This window comes from Ambystoma mexicanum, chromosome 10, assembly GCF_040938575.1.
Source record: "Ambystoma mexicanum isolate Mex_15411 chromosome 10, UKY_AmexF1_1, whole genome shotgun sequence".
Taxonomy (NCBI): Eukaryota; Metazoa; Chordata; class Amphibia; order Caudata; family Ambystomatidae; genus Ambystoma; species Ambystoma mexicanum.
The window spans coordinates 1,448,669,017-1,448,686,671 of NC_090932.1; the positions used below are offsets into that span (position 1 = coordinate 1,448,669,017).

General features: G+C 47.5%; 1 protein-coding gene across 6 annotated transcripts in view; it reads right to left on the reverse strand.

The window, feature by feature from the left end:
- MAPKAPK5 (MAPK activated protein kinase 5) overlaps window positions 1–17,172 on the reverse strand; it is a 983,215-nt gene extending 966,043 nt beyond the window's left edge. For 4 of the 6 annotated variants that reach the window (XM_069619510.1, XM_069619509.1, XM_069619506.1 and 1 more), the window contains exon 1: window positions 16,577–17,171. In XM_069619510.1, the coding sequence (XP_069475611.1) occupies window positions 16,577–16,612 (36 nt within the window). In that variant the 5' untranslated portion in view covers window positions 16,613–17,171. Of the gene's footprint in view, window positions 1–16,576 lie in introns of all 6 variants that reach the window. The other 2 variants (XM_069619508.1, XM_069619507.1) reach the window with 1 other exon arrangement.
- Window positions 17,173–17,655: the final 483 nt, after the last annotated feature.

A 17,655-nucleotide genomic window follows, 5' to 3' on the forward strand; every position in this document is an offset into this window, starting at 1 on the left:
TGCAGGGTTTCAGGCCACTGGAAATTCTGCCTGTACAAGACGGTGCAAATCCTGTATCATTCTCCAACTACCCCCTTTAGCCTTCTTTATCAGGTAGATCACTGTGCTGCATGGGGAAGTAGATGGTACAATTAACCCCTGATTTAGTAGGGCCACTATAATGTCCTGTATCCCTTGCTCTGCATCCCTCGACAAGGGGTACCGTCTTACTCAGGGCAACATGACACCTGGTTTCAGAGTTATTCAAACTGCAAGAGCCCAACATCGTGAGCATTTGTTGTCCAGAGCCTCTGAGAGACCTGCTCTAAGTCTTTCAGAGAAGGGGGAGGGGGCAGGGTTACTAGAGCCATCAGGAGGTAATTTTTTCGGTGCTGCACCATATTATCACAGGGAATAGAAATTGCTAAAACAATCTCGCCATCATCTGGTCGATTTTCAAACAAGTCTGCATATGTCTCTTCTTTGAGAGGCATTGTAGGGTCAATGCACAACACTGTGTGCCACTCGCATCCATCTGAGTCAGTCCCAATTACAACAATCCATTTTGCTGACACCACCAGATCCTGCAAATCTAGGGACAATATTGTTCATACCACCAGTTCAGGGGACACCATAGGTCGGAAAATGAAATCAGGCGGCACTTGTCAATTGGGGTACTGCTTCGAAAAGCACTGTTATGCCATAACAAGTCCAGGTCCACAGTGATACCGCGAACCACCGCCTCTTCTTCCCTCGCATGTATTATTACCATTGCTCTTATAACACACATGCCCCGAGTGGCACACACTATCCCTTGATCTGTGAAGGCAACAGTCATGTTCAGTTTACTCAATAGGTCTCGCCCCATCAGATTTATCAGGGAACTCTCAGAATACAACAAAGGTGCATGCACCACTTTTCCACCTATTTTGATGTCAAGTTCTTTTGTATAGGGAACCGTGGCAACAGCCCCAGAGAAGCCCTCAGTGTCAAGAGTTTCACCTGGTAGTGGGAAGTTTTCCCTCACTGATGCATGATTTAGTGGCACCTGTGTAAACCATGAAGATGAATTGTTTGTTACCCATCTCGGCACCCACCAAGGGTACCTCATCTGGATGGACTGTCATGGACAGGACTGGGCATGCAAGATTTCTCTGTGTTCCCGATCACGGCCCCTCCTCGGTATGGTACGACGGTGCCATTCGGCACTGCAGCCGTTGGCATGCCACTCACATTATTGGTGTTGGGTTGGGGCATTGATAGTTGCATCATGTGCGGGTTCCATCCATGTGCCCCCGGAGGTCGTGGGAGTAATTTAGTATAGGTATGATATATTTCATAGGGAATGGTGGTCGCCCTTGGTGTTGGTACCTGTGGTTGGGGTTAGGTGGTAATTGTTAATATATGGGTTGTATCCCGCCCCCTCCCTGATCCTGCATACTCTTGAAAAAGGTCCCGCTTTCCACAGCTCCAACATTGTGAAGGACCCATGCCTGCTCCCCGAGGTCCCATATTGCCAAATCCCTCTCTTCCCTCTCTGAACCCACCCCTCCCACGCTGCGGACCACCTTGCTGCCACTCCGGGAAGGGGTGCCGAGGTTCACCTCCCCATTGTCGTTGTTCTCCTCCTGGCCAAAATGCCACTATTCTCACATCTGGGGTACAGATGTCAGTTCCGCCACTTCCGTTTGTGCATTTGACGATACCACCCCCACAACTGCTATCTTTGCCAGCTTTTTCTGCAATAGTTCTGCTTTCTCAGCTTGCAGCCTCTGAACTATTTCCTTTTCTCGCTCCTTTATTCTCTTACAATGGTGTATTATTATTATTGTTGTTTGAATCTCCGCCCACCCCTTCAATGCCCACTATTTTGTCGTGCACCTTCTGAACATCCTTGGGTTAACCCCTTTTGATGATGAAATAAGAAAAGAGAAACTGATGGGTCCTACTGGTCCCCATCCTCCGCATGCCACATCTCCTGAAACTTAATGTAATGTGCAGGGTCCTCTTCATCCCCCATAGTGTACTGTATGAGAGACTGCAGGTCTGGCGTGTCAGGGTATGTTCTCCACAGCACATACCACACCTGGGCCATGTTTTTTTTTTTTTGAAGACCAGGTTTATTACAAAACTTTTGTCTGCAGAAACAAACTAATCCAAACAATACATTTTCCATAGCTCATCATTACAATCGTATTTAAAAAAGCATCCATTAAAAAAAAAAAATAAAAAAAAAATAAAGGGAAATCCACATTTACTTCCGGATCGTTTCTAAATCTTCTGTTAAGAATTTCACCAAGAAGAATATTGCGAAGTGGTTTTCTCCCCAAAGAGGGAAACCCCAAAAGTCCTCAACGTCTTTCGAATAGGTGTTAGTGATCACTTTCCCCAAATATCACGTTCTTAAGTCAGTCAAGACTGAACAGAAAAGGGTGCTATGCTTTAGTGTTTCACTCTTCGCCCTTTTCGCACAGAATCAACCTTCCAGGTTTGTAGATTGCTTGTAGACAGACAAGATCATGGGATAAAGGTTCAGTCTAAAGTGCATGAATTGGGATTGGACCCGCCAGTTCGGAAATGTAATCAGATATTTTGGTAAGGTGCCCAATTGCTTGCTTTCCAGTTTCAACGCAGTGGGCAACTTATAAATCATGCTTTTCCACTTGGGTCTGTATCCAATCCATTTGCCACAATTTCTGTTTTACCTTGATCGGATTGTTGAAAAGTTCTTCCTGTGTGGAAGACAGATAATTCAGGTATGCTATACAACAGTCTTTCCATTGGGTCAATAGAAAATGATTTCCCAGTTTTAGCGCTTCATTCAAAATCCAACTGCAGTTGGCATGTTTAGGCAGCATACATTTTCTGTATAGAGCCAAGGTTTTCCACACAGTTTAGGCCTGAAGGGAGATCAGACCCAACTCAAATCTAATATTAGCGGTGTAGGTGATGTATATACCAATTGACATTTTCACAATTGATCGTGGGAGAATTGACCTTCTGCACAATTTATCGTTAAAAGAAAGCCAATTAGGACATATATGCAGGGTGGGGGGAAACCTTTGCAACCCCCCCACTCAATCCAAAAAACCCTGCAACCTCCTACCCAATCCCATTGTATTATTTATTACCCCAAACCCACCCCACACATATATATAAGTAAAATAAAAAAGGTAAAGGTCAATTGTGCACAAGGTCAATTAGGACCACTATTATTAGGTCAATTGGGACAAAAGGTCAATTGTAAAAGGTCAATTTGGGTAATACCGTGGAGGTGAGATAAGTAGTGTTAGTAAATTCCTCCAAAAGGTTCCCACTAAAGTCAACCATAACTCCCAAGGGGTAAAGGGGAAACCTTCAGCTCCATATATCAACGTGGGGGTAACCTTCTGGCTGTAAAAAACATTATCTGAAGTAAGGCAAATTTTCCAAACTTTTTCTGGATCAATCTAGATTGGCTAACTAGACTGCTCACTTTTGTTTTCAGTGCAGCTTGTCATGGTAGGTCAATCCTGCTCTTACTGATCAATGTCCCCAGATAGGTCACCTCACTTGTTTGCTCCAAGAGATTATCATTCAAGAACCATTTAAAAGCTGAAATTCTACAAGGAGGCTTAGGACCGACAATCATGATGGTCGTTTTAGAGGAGTCACTTCTAACCCGTCCTCAGACATGTACTCGTTCAGAGCCTTGAGGCTACACTGAAGACCAATAGGCGTTTTATCGATCAACACTAGGTCTTCCGCAAAGCGCAATCTTGAAAGAAATTGATCGCCAATCTTTGGTGTGAAAGATCTTGTCTTGGCCAAGTGCTTTTCCATGTTGGAGAGAAACAGGTTAAATAAAGGTTGGCGCCAGTGGGCATCCTTGTTTCAGACCACTAAATGCGCCAATCGGATTTGTCAAATGGCCATGGGCGTTCAATGGAATTTGCACCGTGGTAGATTCATATAGAGTCTTGATTGCTGCCAGCAAATTACAGGGGCAGTTACAGGTCTCCATTTTAGACACAAAGATGTCGGTCTATGCTATCGAAAGCTTTGCACAGGTCCATGAAGGCCATATAAATCCTGGTGGTGGTGTTGTAAGCCACGCCTTTCAGCAGATTTAGAAGAAACACATTTAAATCACTGCTGACGCCTTCAGTAAATCCTGTCTGCCTGGGATCTTCTTTTTCTCTCTGCGCAGTCCAGTCTTTTAGTTGTTTTAGAAGAAAAGCACCAAATAGCTTCCCCAAGGAATCAAGCAAAGCAAATCGGTCGGTAGTTCGCCGTATCAGATATTTTACTTTGATTAAAAATAGGAACAATTATTGACGATTTCCAGGAGGAAGGAATTCCACGTACTTTCATTATTCACTTGAATAGGTCAAGGACAAGGAGGTGCCCATAGCTCTGGGAAGGCCTTGATCATGGAGTTTAAGATCCCATCGAGGCCCGGGCCACTGGACTGGTTAGACTTCCTAATTAGGAGTTCAAGTTCTTCCAGGTATAGTGGGAAATTCCGATCAGGATTAAGCTTAGTGATCTGAATGGATGCTGCATCTTGTCTTGGACCAAATGATTTCCTCTAGAACCTCGACCAGGACTGTTCAGAAACCACATTGGCCATAGAAATAGAACTAAATGCCGGTCTCGTTTAGCATTTGCCAGGTAGATCTAGAATCTTTGTTTACTAGCGCTTTTAGCAGGCACTCAGCGTCTTGCTAAAGGATCTCCGATTAATGATTCTTAAGCCAATTCTTATATGTTGCTTTGTTTTTTTCCCTTACCTAAATTAGTTCCAGATCTAGTGAGCCGGCTATACGTTTTTAATCTCATCGTAGACTTTTCTATGCTTGATTAAGCTCTTTGTTAAATGCCTGTTTGTGGAGTTTGTTCACACCATCGAGATCTTCTAGGATAGGGATCCTAAACTCCAATAGTAACGGAATATAATTCACTTCACCACTCTGGGATAGTTGTTCGGTGTGGTTCGCAGACAACTTTTTACGGTCTCAAGGTTTGAATTGTGAACGATTGGACCCTTGTGAGAGCGGATATAGTTAAAAGGTGCACCATCATGTACGTCATCGTCCAACTTTACTCCTGGATATCCTGCTTTGACACACATCTCCAGCCAGATCCCCCACAATAGCAACAAGTAAGCTTTTCAAATCCCTGAAAGCCAAGCGAATGCCTGCTGTCTGTCAAACGTGCAAATCCATTTTCCGGGCAACGGAAGCAAGGGGCAGGAGAAGTTTAATCAAATTATTTGTATCCATTTGAGCCCAGGACAAATAGTGCGTCCTGCCTAGGCCTCTATACGATAACGGCATCCGAGTACCTCTATTCTTCAATTCTTTACGTCACTTCTTTTTCTTTGCAAGTGCCACCCGACCAAACCTATTCTTTAACCATGGTCCCCACAAACTTTCCAACAGCGGTGCCACCTCTGGTGTTTGCTCATCCCCTTCGTCATCCTTATCTCATCCACTGTATCCCATTCATTTTCCCTCAGCTCTCCGTCCCGGTCGGACCTCACAGTCCCATAACCTGTGCTTACCGCTCACCCGTCATCAACTCCCTCCTTCTTAATATGCTCATCCTTTATGGATTTGCCGTCTAATCTAAACAACATGTCTCCTGCCCTCCATTCATCTACTCTATCTAGCTCCTTCTGTACCTTACTGTCCTGGGGCGGTATAGCACTCAGTGTCGGTATGTAGGGAAGTGGGGTGGTCGCCGTGGTGGGCATGTATGTTGGGTTTGTGTACCCCGTGGCTAGGAATGTGCTAAGTGGGTAAAGCCCCTGTGTTGCCACAGCCATCGCATCTAGGGCGGCCCCTTCACTATTTTGTATCCCACCCCCATCAGGGTTGTCCACATACTCCATCTTCCACAAATCCAATACCTCTCTCCTTTTTTTTAAGCCGTTTACTTTATATTTAGCAGCTAAAAACATGCTTATGTGGTCTAGTAGCTCTCTTTTGTTGGTGCCATGCTCTTGCCAGAAGTGGGGCATCCCTCCCCCTCGTGTCTCTACCACCCATTATTTATGATACTTTTCAAATTTCGCCCCTGTCCAATGGTAATGCGCCATACATATATTGTAATGGCATCCCCCCCCCATCTTGCAATTTGCACGCCCCAAAAAGCCCAGCCCTTCCCAAAATGTGCTGCGCACACTTCAATTATGAAAACCTATACCAATCCACTGTCCCCACCTACCTGTCACCCCCTGTGAAACCCTCCCATTCCACACACACATGCACACACACATAAATCCACCATGTGCTCTCAAAAGTACCCATCAACACTGGCCCACCTCTGCCACATACGACTTTGTGTAATACACTAAAATAAGCCAACACAATAATCACTACTTCCACTGAGCCCACTAATTATACAGAGCTCCTAATTTTTTATTTTATCTCTGCATTACAAAATAAATGGCGCCATCATCTTCCCTCACTCGGGAAGGCTCGTAACACTCCTGTTTTTTTCCTCCGTAAAATCCTCTTAAATATCCCAAAAAAGCAATAAAAACCAGAATCTTACCACACCTTATTCTCACTCATGCATGCCATACTCCCCCCCCACGCACACTACCCCTTGTTGTTATCCCTCACAAGGGGTGTACTCACGTCTGCATGTTCACCCGAGCTCCTCCATCACAGGGTCCCAATAACTACCTGCACTCTCCCAGAAGCAGCGCCCGCTACAAACAGCAGACAGGAATTCTGTGAAATCGGCTTCTGCAGACCTCTGCGGGTTTGCACGCTTGGGACTGGTCACTGCAGGTGGGCACGGCCCCTTCAGAGAAGCGGCCTGGAAGCCTCTGTCATTGCGGGGGGAGAAAAAAAAAAAAAAAAAAAACAATCACTGGAATCACGATGGGGGATCACTAAATGTAGGAAAGCCCACAGACACTCACCACGGAAAAAATACAACCCACTAGGGAAAAAAGGCCCAGTATACCTCTTGCAAGGATAACAAGTTTTATTTGCATATAAAACGAAAAAAGCGCCAACAAAGAACTCTGCTATTGCTGAACTTTCAAGCAAAATCTGCATGAGCAGTACATTATAATGATACATAGCATCATTAGTAACATTATTACATACAGTAGAAAACTGCGCTGCTGGTTGGTGAGACCCTACACACAGGTCACCTGCTCCACAGGGGATGCCAGGCCATTGGTACCAGCCCCTCCGTGCATCATCTACCAAGTGGGCGATGCTGCAGTCGTCATTGGTCAGCAGGCGGCCAAATAACAAATATATTGCTAAGAAAGACAGCTATTTTTATGTAACATTGCACCTGGTGGGAAAGCCGAGGTCATACTAACTCACACTTCACTCACTCCCAGACAGGCTGGCATTTCTCCAAGGTCTCCCCCACCCTCGTTCTGGGCTATAATTTCATCCTTCCCTGCACCTCGCAGCATAAATCATGTGACCTAGGAGTGAAGGCAGGAGTGACCTGCTGTCTGATCGATCGGGGGTCCAACAGGTTTATGGTCAGTGGTTATATCGAACACCTGCAGGATTGCGGGACGCCCATCAAAGGTCCTGGCTGTAGGGTGCAATTCTCAGCCTTCACACGCAGACGCGTGGTGACACCAGTTCTGCTGAGGGGACAAAGAAGGCGGTCACGCACCATAGGCCTTCCAGTACCGGCTCCGCCGAGGGTCCCCCTCTTCGGACTAATTCTTCAGCAGTCCCTAAGGTGTCAAGTAAACACCCAAGATCTGCAAGTACCAGTTCTACCCAGGTTCCTTGCTCCTAGACTAAAATGGCACATAAACCCCCCCCCCCCCTGAATCCCCTGAGGTAACTACGGCCTCACTTGCTCGTGTGACGCAGTTGGCCTCAGGCGTTGTATGAATGGCGGCCATTTTGACTACCTCTTACACCAACGTTCACTACGGCTGTTGCCGAGGGGCCTCCTTTTGGGGCAGAGCATCCTTTTCCACGCTTTGTGGTGAGTAAGAACCTGCTCCGTCCTCCAATGGATTGGCGTGCTTGGACACCGCATACAGTCTCCCTCCCTCCTGCGTCCGCACCTTTGATCTATGTGGATCCAATTGGTGGGCGCCCATCCTGGCAACCATCCTCCCTGCAGTCATAGGGGGTATGCCCCTTTCCGAGCGGCCTCGGCCTACTCCAGCGCCTAGACCTTCGTCCGAGGAGGCATTTTTGGGAAGTTTCAGACGCATATGCATTCTGATCCCATGAAGATGTACTTTAAGGATCTGTATCCTAGCCCGCCTGTACCGCACCCCTGCTCCGGCAGATCCTACACAGGCCCCGGTGGTGCCACCTCTTCCACCTCTTCCTGCAGGACCCCCTCCACCACTTCCTCAGCTTTCCCTGGTAGAAAAGACATTGGGGGCTCTGCCAAACAACACTTTAGGGCCTGAGGCACGACATGCAGCAGATCAGTCTTCTGCTCCCGCTTCACTGGATGAGGACCAAGCGGACCAGGACAGCGACAAGCCGCCCGCTCTATTAGAGCCTTTCACGACCGTGTGCTGGACATGATGGCGCTGCTAGACATCCCAGTAGCCGAGGCCCTAGCTCCACAGTAGGGGGTGCTTTCTGGAGCCTTCACTCCACCGACACAGGATCGTACCAGCCTGTTCCTCCAGAAGGACGTCTTGGCTGAGGCACCTAAGGTCAGGGAAAAACCTCATTCCGGGCAGCATCTGAACAAGAAGATTGACGCTAGATATATGCTTCATGCTTCTGAGGACGTATCTTTGTCTGCTTGCCCGGTCCCCTCATCGACGGTGGTGGCAGCAGCTACGCTAGAGTCCAAGCCGGCCTTTACATCCTCCACTGCAGCGTCCCAGATACTCTCCAAGGAGGACAAGCTTCTTGACGCCATTGGGAAAATGGGTGTTTCCAATTCGGCTTGTCAGCTGTGTCAGGCTTACACCAAGCTTATCCTGGCAGCTGCCAATGTCAAACTGTGGAAGGAGCTAGCTGAGTTCCAGGAATGTATTCCTGCTGATAGGCTCGAGGACTTCAAAGGAGGTTTGTCGGATGCCAGAATTCTGGCACATCATATACTGGAGGCTGCGGCCTATCATGTAGACACTTCCGCTCGAGGCCTCAAGGTCGGGGTAGACATCCCCGGCCAAGCGTGGCTCCATGCTACGAAGTTCAGGACAAGGTGCTTGGATCTCCCCTTCGAGGGTAAAGAACTGCACGGATGAGGAACTAATGAAGACCAAGGCAAGTACTCCAACTGTAAAGTCTTTGTCAGTCCTTGCGAAAACTCCAGCAAAAGGCACCTTACACTCAGAGGTTGGGGTCCCAAACGAGGTCCTTCTCTGGGTTTAGGGGTTTTCAGGATCGCCATGCATGCCAAACTGATGCTCCGGATGGCGGGCCCCGCCGTAAGCAGCAACGGCAAGGTGGCCGTTTTTTCCTCTCGGCCAGCAGCCTCCTCGCCTGGAACAGGTGATCTACCTGCCGACAAATCATCCAAATGATATTTTCCATCAGTCGCACAAGACTCCGGTGGGAGGGCGAATTTCGTCTCATCTGGAGGCGTGGCAGACCATCACCGAAGTCCAATGGGTTTTAACAATCGCTTGGGCGGGTTTCCGCTTGCCCCTCCTCCCCCACCAGCAGACTGGGTCGCCCTCCCTCATAACCGAGGTACAGAAACTTCTAGACCTCAGAGCAGTGGAACCTGTTCCCCTCAGGGAGTAAGGGGAGGGCTACTACTCCAGTCTGTTCACAGTGCCGAAACCCAACCAGGCTGTCCAACACACTATCCTCGACCTTTCCAAGTTCAATCTCTTTCTTCCCCTAGAGAAATTCAAGATGATTACGCCCTGCCAGATAAAGTCCTCTCTCTGGAAGGGCGATTGGCTCAGCGTGGTAGACCTTGAAGGCGCATACATGCACATTCTGATTTGAAGCCTGCATCAAAAATATCTGCGGTTCTCCGTGGGAGCAGAACACTACCAGTATTGTGTAATCCCTTTTGGTCTCAGCTCGGCAGTGCATGTCTTTATGAAGTTGATGTCACTCATCGCAGCATTCCTTAGACTGCATGGGGTTTCATGTATATTCATACTTGTTCGATTGGCTCATGCGTAGTCTTTGCCCACTGAGGGCTACGACCAATCTTCAGTCACTCCTTCAGCTCCTGTTCCATCTTGGGTTGTCGGTGAAATGGTGGAAATCTTCCATGACGGTCTCTCGAAACCTGATCTTTCTGGACTTCTGTTGGAATACTGTCAGTACCAGAGTGTTCCTGACGGAAGCCAAGATTGCAGACCTGTTGATCACGTGCCAACTCTTCCTCCAGTCCTCTCACATGACAGCTTGGTGGTTCCAGAGACTTCTGGGCCTCATAGCTTCTTGCATGTTAGCTCTACCTCTTGCACGCCTGAAAATGAGGCGCACTCAGCTAGCTCTTCGGAGCTGTTGGTCCCAGGCTACAGAACCAGATTCCAAGAGGATTCCAGTCCCATCCTGCATGACGGCGGATCTACGATAGTGGTCGTCTGCCAACAACCTTTCAGTGGGGACCTCCTTCCTGGAGACCTGCCCACGAGTACCGGTTACCACAGACTCCTCCCTTCTGGGGTGGGGAGCTACACTGCGTCATATCGAGGTGTACGATTTGTGGACGCCTCAAGAAAGGCAGTTCCATATCAATTACCTTGAACTCCTGGCAGTTTTTCGGGCGCTCAAGGCTTTTCAACAGACTATCAACAACAGGGTGGTCCGTATTCGCACGGACAATTCTGTAGCAATTTTTAAATCAACAAGGGGGCACCAAGCCTCCTCTCCTTGTGGATCTTGCTATACAAATTTGGAATTGTGCCATCCAGCACAATGTCTGGCTCCAAGCTGTACACATCCCGGGCCACGACAATGTGGCTGCAGATTCCCTCAGCCGCCAATCGCCAGCGAGTTACGAGTGGGAGATGAACAGAGATGTCCTCACTGACATTTTCCATCAATGAGGCACTCCAGAGGTGGACCTGTTTGCAACATCAAACTTCCTCTTTATGCGTCCAGGGACGGGCTTGGAGTGTCTTCCTTGGCGGACGCCCCCGAGATCCCATGGGACAACATAAAAGCTTATGCCCTCCCTCAATTACCACTGATTAATCGGTCACTCTGCTAACACCGGAGCGCATCGAACTGCACCCTCCTCTTCATGGCTCGTTGGGGGCCAGCCAGGTTCTAGTTTTCAGAACTGCAGCACCTGTCTGTACTTGCCCCGATTAGATTCCCGATCTTCATCACCAGAGCAAATCACCAGCTGTGGCACCCCTCCCCACAATCGTTCAGCTTGGCGGCCTGGTGCCCAAGTTCCGATCTTCAGCGTAGTACAAACTGTCTCAGGACAACATGCGCATAATCCAAGCGGCAGCGGCCAGGAAGCCTTCTTAAAGGGCTCAATACAGGAGAAAATGGCTCCGTTTTTGTCACTGGTGTTTAGCCAAAGAGCTCGATCCCAGGCATGCTTCCATCGACACTGTTCTGTCCTTTGTCTCCGACCTGGCAGCCTCTGGCATACATGTCCTGTCATGCAGGACGATTGCGGCCTACCTGTCTAAAGACAGCTGTTCTTCTTCCATTGTCTAATCCAGTCATCAAGAGACACTTTGCTCGTCTCCATCATTTTCCACCGGTTCGGGGGATCTGAATGTGGTGCTCACTGTGTTCCATCAGAAGCCCTTTAAACCCATGGCTACTACTGAACTCAAGTACATATCCTGGAAGTTGGCTTTTTGGATTGCGGTAACATCTGCAAGAAGGATAAGTGAGCTTCAGGCTCTTTCTGTGGAACATCCGTTCCTAACTTTCCATAAGGATAAGGTGGTGCTTCGCACTCTCCCTTTTCTTCCTAAAAAGGTTTTGGAATTCCATTTAAATCAGTCTCTCTCTGCAGGTGTTCTTCCCGAACCCGGACTCGGATGCTGAAAGGGTTCTGGACAACCTAGAGGTCAGACGGGCTCTGAAGTTCTACCTAGACAGAACTAGCGAACTCAGAAGCACTTCTCAACTATTTGTCACTTTTGGTGATCCAAAAGGAAAACCTGCACAAACGCATCCATCTCCCACTGGTTTGCTTCATGTGTTTCTGAGGCCTACAAAGTTCAAAGCCTTCAACCACCTAGAGGCATTCATCCACATCTGGTCCGGGGCAAAAGCAGCTGCCGTTGCCTTCCAAAAGTATGTCCCTTTGGAGTCCATTGCCAAAGCATGCTACGTGGGCCTCCCCATCATCTTTTTGCAAGCATTACTCTCTAGACCTGAGCTCCCAGGCCGCTGCCCAATTTGGCCAGGCAGTTCTCAAGAATGTATTTCAATAAGGGAAATTTCCATCCAACCGTGATACCTGTGGTTAGTGCTTGGGAATCAAGGGTACGGGACGTAGGAGTATGACAAAGTTGCTTACCGTAGTGACTACCTTACTCCTAGCCCATAGTCCCCTTTCCTCCAAACGCCCGCCATCCCCTCTAATAAGTATCCTCTATTGTTGTTTAAATGTCTCAGAGCTGGCGATAGAAAAGGATTGAAGGTCGATGTGCAGGGCGCAGCTCAGGAAGGCAGGGTTACGGTCACATGCAGTGGCCCCGTGTAAAAATAAAAAGTACAAAAATTCAAAATGTTGATGCTTTTTAACAAAAGTGCTCCGGTCTCATCCCGAAGGATGGAATGTCCCACAAGTATGAAGGAAAGGGACTATGGACTAGGAGTAAGGTAGTCACTACGGTGAGTAACTGTCAATCAAGCTCTGGTTCTCTCTAGGTTGGACTACTGTAACAGCCTCTTTCTAAATCTACCTGCCTCCACTCTCCGCCCTTTACAACTAATCCATAACAGGACTGCAAGACTTGTCCTTGGCCTCAAGCCCTGGGATCCTATCTCTCCAGCTCCGAAATCCCTTCATTGACTACCAGTGGATGCAAGGATTACATTTAAAACCCTCTGCATTGTACACAAGTCTTTCTGGCGCCTGGGTCCAAAATACCTTCAACTATCCCTCTGTAAATACCTCCCCTCTCGAGCCCTTCGCTCCTCTTTTTCTAACTCCCTCAGGGTCAGTCGTTTTTCTAAGAAACGAACTGCGGGTAGATCTCAGTCTTCAGCTGGGGCCTCCATTTGGAACAGCCTCCCTGTCACCCTGAAAGTTGAGGAGAACCATCTTCGGTTCTTAAGCAGCTCAAAACCTTCCTCTTTGTTTCTGCCTTTGCCCCTTTTCTCCCCTGCTGATCTGCTTTCTCTCTCGGCCCCGTGCACCTGGCCACCCTCTTGTTCTTTAGGCCCAGGTACCTGCTCACCCTGCCTCCCTCCTGTACTGCCTCTGACCCACCACCTGCACTGGGGTCTGTATCTGTACCCATAAAGTCCCCCACCCTCTTTTCTTCTGCACTTATCAGATACACCCTATCTGACTAACCCTGCACTTTGCCACTTGCTCGCTTCACTACCACAGTTTATCACCATATTTATTTTTACTTATTATTATTTATTCTGTTCTCTCCTCTGTTGCACACTTTCCGTTTCTCCCCCCTTCCATGCTCTTTCCCCCTTCCCCATGCACTTGCGCGCGCTCTTAATGTCACAGGGCCTAGTAAGATCATTGTTTTTGTTCTCCCCTGTTCCCCTCCATTTGCCTGGTCACGCTCTGAAACACTTATGAGCGCGATATAAATAAAATATCAATCAATCAGTTTTGCTGCAGAGTTCTCTGACAAGTTAGGAATTTGGCTGGCTAAAAACCTGAGTTGGGCAATTGAACTGTGTGACTGAAAAACTAGTTTTACAAGGTTGGGGAAAGACAGCAGCAGTTGCGATGAATATCAGATGATCAATTTCGGGCCTGCCTTTTTTATGGTCTAGGTGCATTGTGAAGGGGAGATGCAATCTCTTTAAGTATATAGGAGTTTGTTATTGAATCACAGGAGGATTCTGCCCACCTGTTAGGGCCGGACAATTAAACCTGATGCAAGCTGCTTTCGGGGAAAGGAGCACTGATAGATCATGGATTTTCAATAAGAGTTGTCAAGGTGTGGGTTGGGGCCATGTGGGCTGGAAGGCTAAGTCACATAGTTTAGAATGAAATGTGGACACCAACATGTTTGGGCGAAAACCAGCAACAATAGATCAAAAGGAAATGGGTTTGCTCTCCTCCTCTTTACATCAATGAAATTTCCATAGAATAGCGGTAAGCGTCACAAGTAGGGGTAAAGGTTTCTAAACAGATGGAACCTGTGATAATTGAAATTGTTTAGAAGTTGTGTAAACGTGTAACAAGGAGATGGGACTATGACCAAATATGGAAAGGCCCTAGAGAGGGGTGTAGTGAAAATATGAAACATGCAATTATATATTAAAGAGGATGGTGCTTAGATGAATGTATCCATAAGAAGTGTGGGAATTAAAAGGGAATATGGTTACATTGTACAGGTTTAACCAATCACGTGTGGGGGGGTTGACTAACAAAACCTTGGGAGTATTTTACTGTTGCAAATTGTATTAAAAAATATGTGTTCTTTGTGTGGGTCATGGCGATAGGTTAGTTTGACTCTTTGACGTCATCTAACCCCTCCCAGCCGTTTGTACAATAAATGTGCTTCACGGACTAAGCATTTATGTACTCTTTAAGGGTGGGTCTGCTTTTGGTTACAGTGATCCACGGCCCAATCCTACAATGATTACCTGGAGAGCCCTTGCTACTCCTAGTGGAGGCAAGCCATCCCCACACAACTGTGTTTCTGAAAAATTAAATAATTCAGGTGGTATACCAGATTGGTAATAACAGACCCTCTTGTGCAGTGCTGTGTGTGCCGTGCCACTGCATGTCCGTTGTGTCATATGCTCTCAGAAAAGCCAGAAGAGAAGAAAGAGGCTTGCATGAGCATTTCTGTCCATTATCTAGACTTACTGCATATTAACACGATTATACAGAATTTAAACTGGCGGATTTAGGAAAACTTTACAGTGCAAATTTCCGTTTTTGACAGGTCTGTGGCAGACTATCCAGGAATCTTTAAGAAGGGGGCTTTAGACTCTTCTTTAAATGAAGATCTTGAGGTTTCATGTAGATTGTAGATGCACAGTGTTCTCCCTAAACTGTGCCAAGCACTCATTCACTTCCAATTGTATGCCTCCAGTGCACCACTGACATTGTGGCCCTACCTCAAAAAGACCTGTAGACCACCAGAGCTGATCTTGGATTGGATGGGTTTCAAATGGAGGAGGAGTAAAGATGAAGCAACACTGGGTTGTTGCTGGGCAAACGTGGGAGGCAGCCAGTCAACAGGTTCAATCACATAATCACATGCTGCCCACCACTGCTCCCACACATAACCACGAACTCCAGAGTAAACCCAGCAACCCATCACTACCACAATCCAAAATTGAAGCCCAGCAATTCATAACTGAAATTCAAGTTTACACAGAAGTCAACCACTGCCACTTGCCGAGTGTGCCCGTGGCGGTGACTCAGCCAGGGGTTTGCCACACACAATGTGTGCCAGACTGCCTTAAATTACCACCTTCGTGGTGTCCAAAATCCAATTTAAAATCTGAAAAGGCAACCATGTCGCCTGTCCACAACCAGAGCTGCTGTTGACTCTCCATCCCCAAGATACCAAAATTCAACATACCCGATGGTCTAAGAGGCGGGAGCGGTGCTCCTCTACTTTTTTAAAGTTCAGGAAGAAGTTGAAACTTGCACTTTTAGTGCACTGCACTGAACGTTCCCTTAAACAGCAGACGCATGTGTTTGGGGGTTTGCATTGTGTGTGAGGGGGTGTGGTGATGGCGTTTGCGGGCAGGCCATTAGGGAACATAGTTCCACTACTACTTTTTGTACACTAACATACCTAGCATGAATTTTCAAGACTCTTTGCCCTGAATAAGACACTCAGATTGATTTGCAGAAGAAGAAAATGTATCCATGTTTTATTTCATTGACAGGAGACACTGCATTGTTCAGTAGATCAATTTGACACAATAGCAATTTGAGGTGGCCGGCTAAATAGAAGCATCACCCATTCAGAAACAATAGTGGCAAACCTTTGACGCCTCAGCATTCATTTAGGTCTCCCTCCCCCACTTTTAAAAACACGTTGAGAAGCCCATTGCTCCATCCCCACTATATCCTTCTGTCTCCGCCGTTTGGCGGTCTGTCTGATCAACGTGAACATAATACATTACAAATCATGATATAAGGTAGTCATCTAGACTGTGGACAATTGTCCACCACTGCCTCGCACTAAACGTTGACCGGCAGCCTACCACTGACGTTCATGCAATGTACCAAGAAGCTCAACACTGCCAATCCCAGAATGTACCCAGCACCAACACTAACACCTCCAGATTGTGCACTGCTGGCCATAACTACCACCAAAGAGTGTGGATGCCTACAACCGAGTGGCTTCAGCGCCCCACAATGCTGCCACCAGACATCAGGTGCCATACCGTGCCCAACACACTATATATATATATATATATATATATATATATATATATATATATATATATATCACTGCTGACGGCCTCAGGCTATGTCAGCAGCCTACCATTTCACCTCCCAGTGCACTGCACCAGTGTTTCCCCTCTCCTACCTTCATCATTCTGTCCATGTCGTTTTCTTGAGACATCCTCCGCACTCCTTTCAGAATCGCCGCCGGGACCCGAGCAGCAGGGGAGCAGGGGGCTAGCAGTGCCCATACATGGACAGAGCTGTGGCCTGACTACGAGGAGTCAGGAAAAGAGAGAAGATGGGGTGCTGTCAGTGGGTGTAGAGTAGAAAGGGGACAGGGAGTGTATAGAGCAAGAGAAATAAGAGTTGTGCTGGGGTGCCCAGCCTGCTCCGGGGAGTTTAAGGCTGCCCAAGTTGCGAGGGTCTTTAACAGGTGCCAGAGGAAAAGCTCCCCAAGGCAGGGACAGGGCTCTCCAGCCAGCAGTTACCCGGCTCCCGCCGCTGCACTTTCCGAAGAGCTACACATCCCAAGCAAAGCCCAAGGGCCGGGCGTCTTTGCACATCCCGTGAGGAGCGAGACGCAGGTAAGTGTCCCACAAGGCACGGCGCAGGGCCAGGACAGCGTGGTAACCACACCGTTACGATACAGCCCAACGCCACCCACTGACACTTAGGGATTACTTGCGCTTCCCTCACCGGGTATCACAATACCCAGCAGGCACCGAACAGAACAGCTAAAACATGCGACCGGTATACTGAAAAGACCCTGAAGAGGGGGGCCTTCTCCAGAGACGGGCACTCGGCGCGCTGTCTGTGAAGGAAGACGGAGAAGCAGAATCGTTATTACAAAGAGGGCACCCTACTAAAAAATCTGCCACCATTAAGTGGTGCATATAATTTCACTTTGGTGAGGATTTCACTGCACAACGAGAGGAGGGGGCATATTTGTTCTTCAGAGTCACATTCAAGTAAATGTATTTTTGCAATGACTTGTTTTTTCCAATATTTAGTTTTACAACATTTCAAGTATATACTACTAAAATACTCCTAAAACAGTTCTTATAATCTTCTTTGAAAGTATTGTTTTATAGAACGCATAAAATAATTGCCTGAAAAACTTGAGTTTATTTTACATCATGCAACAGTCATTGGTCCAATGGGCAATCATTCACTACGTGTACGAAATCGAATCAACTGACTACTGTAGGGCTTTGATGTATG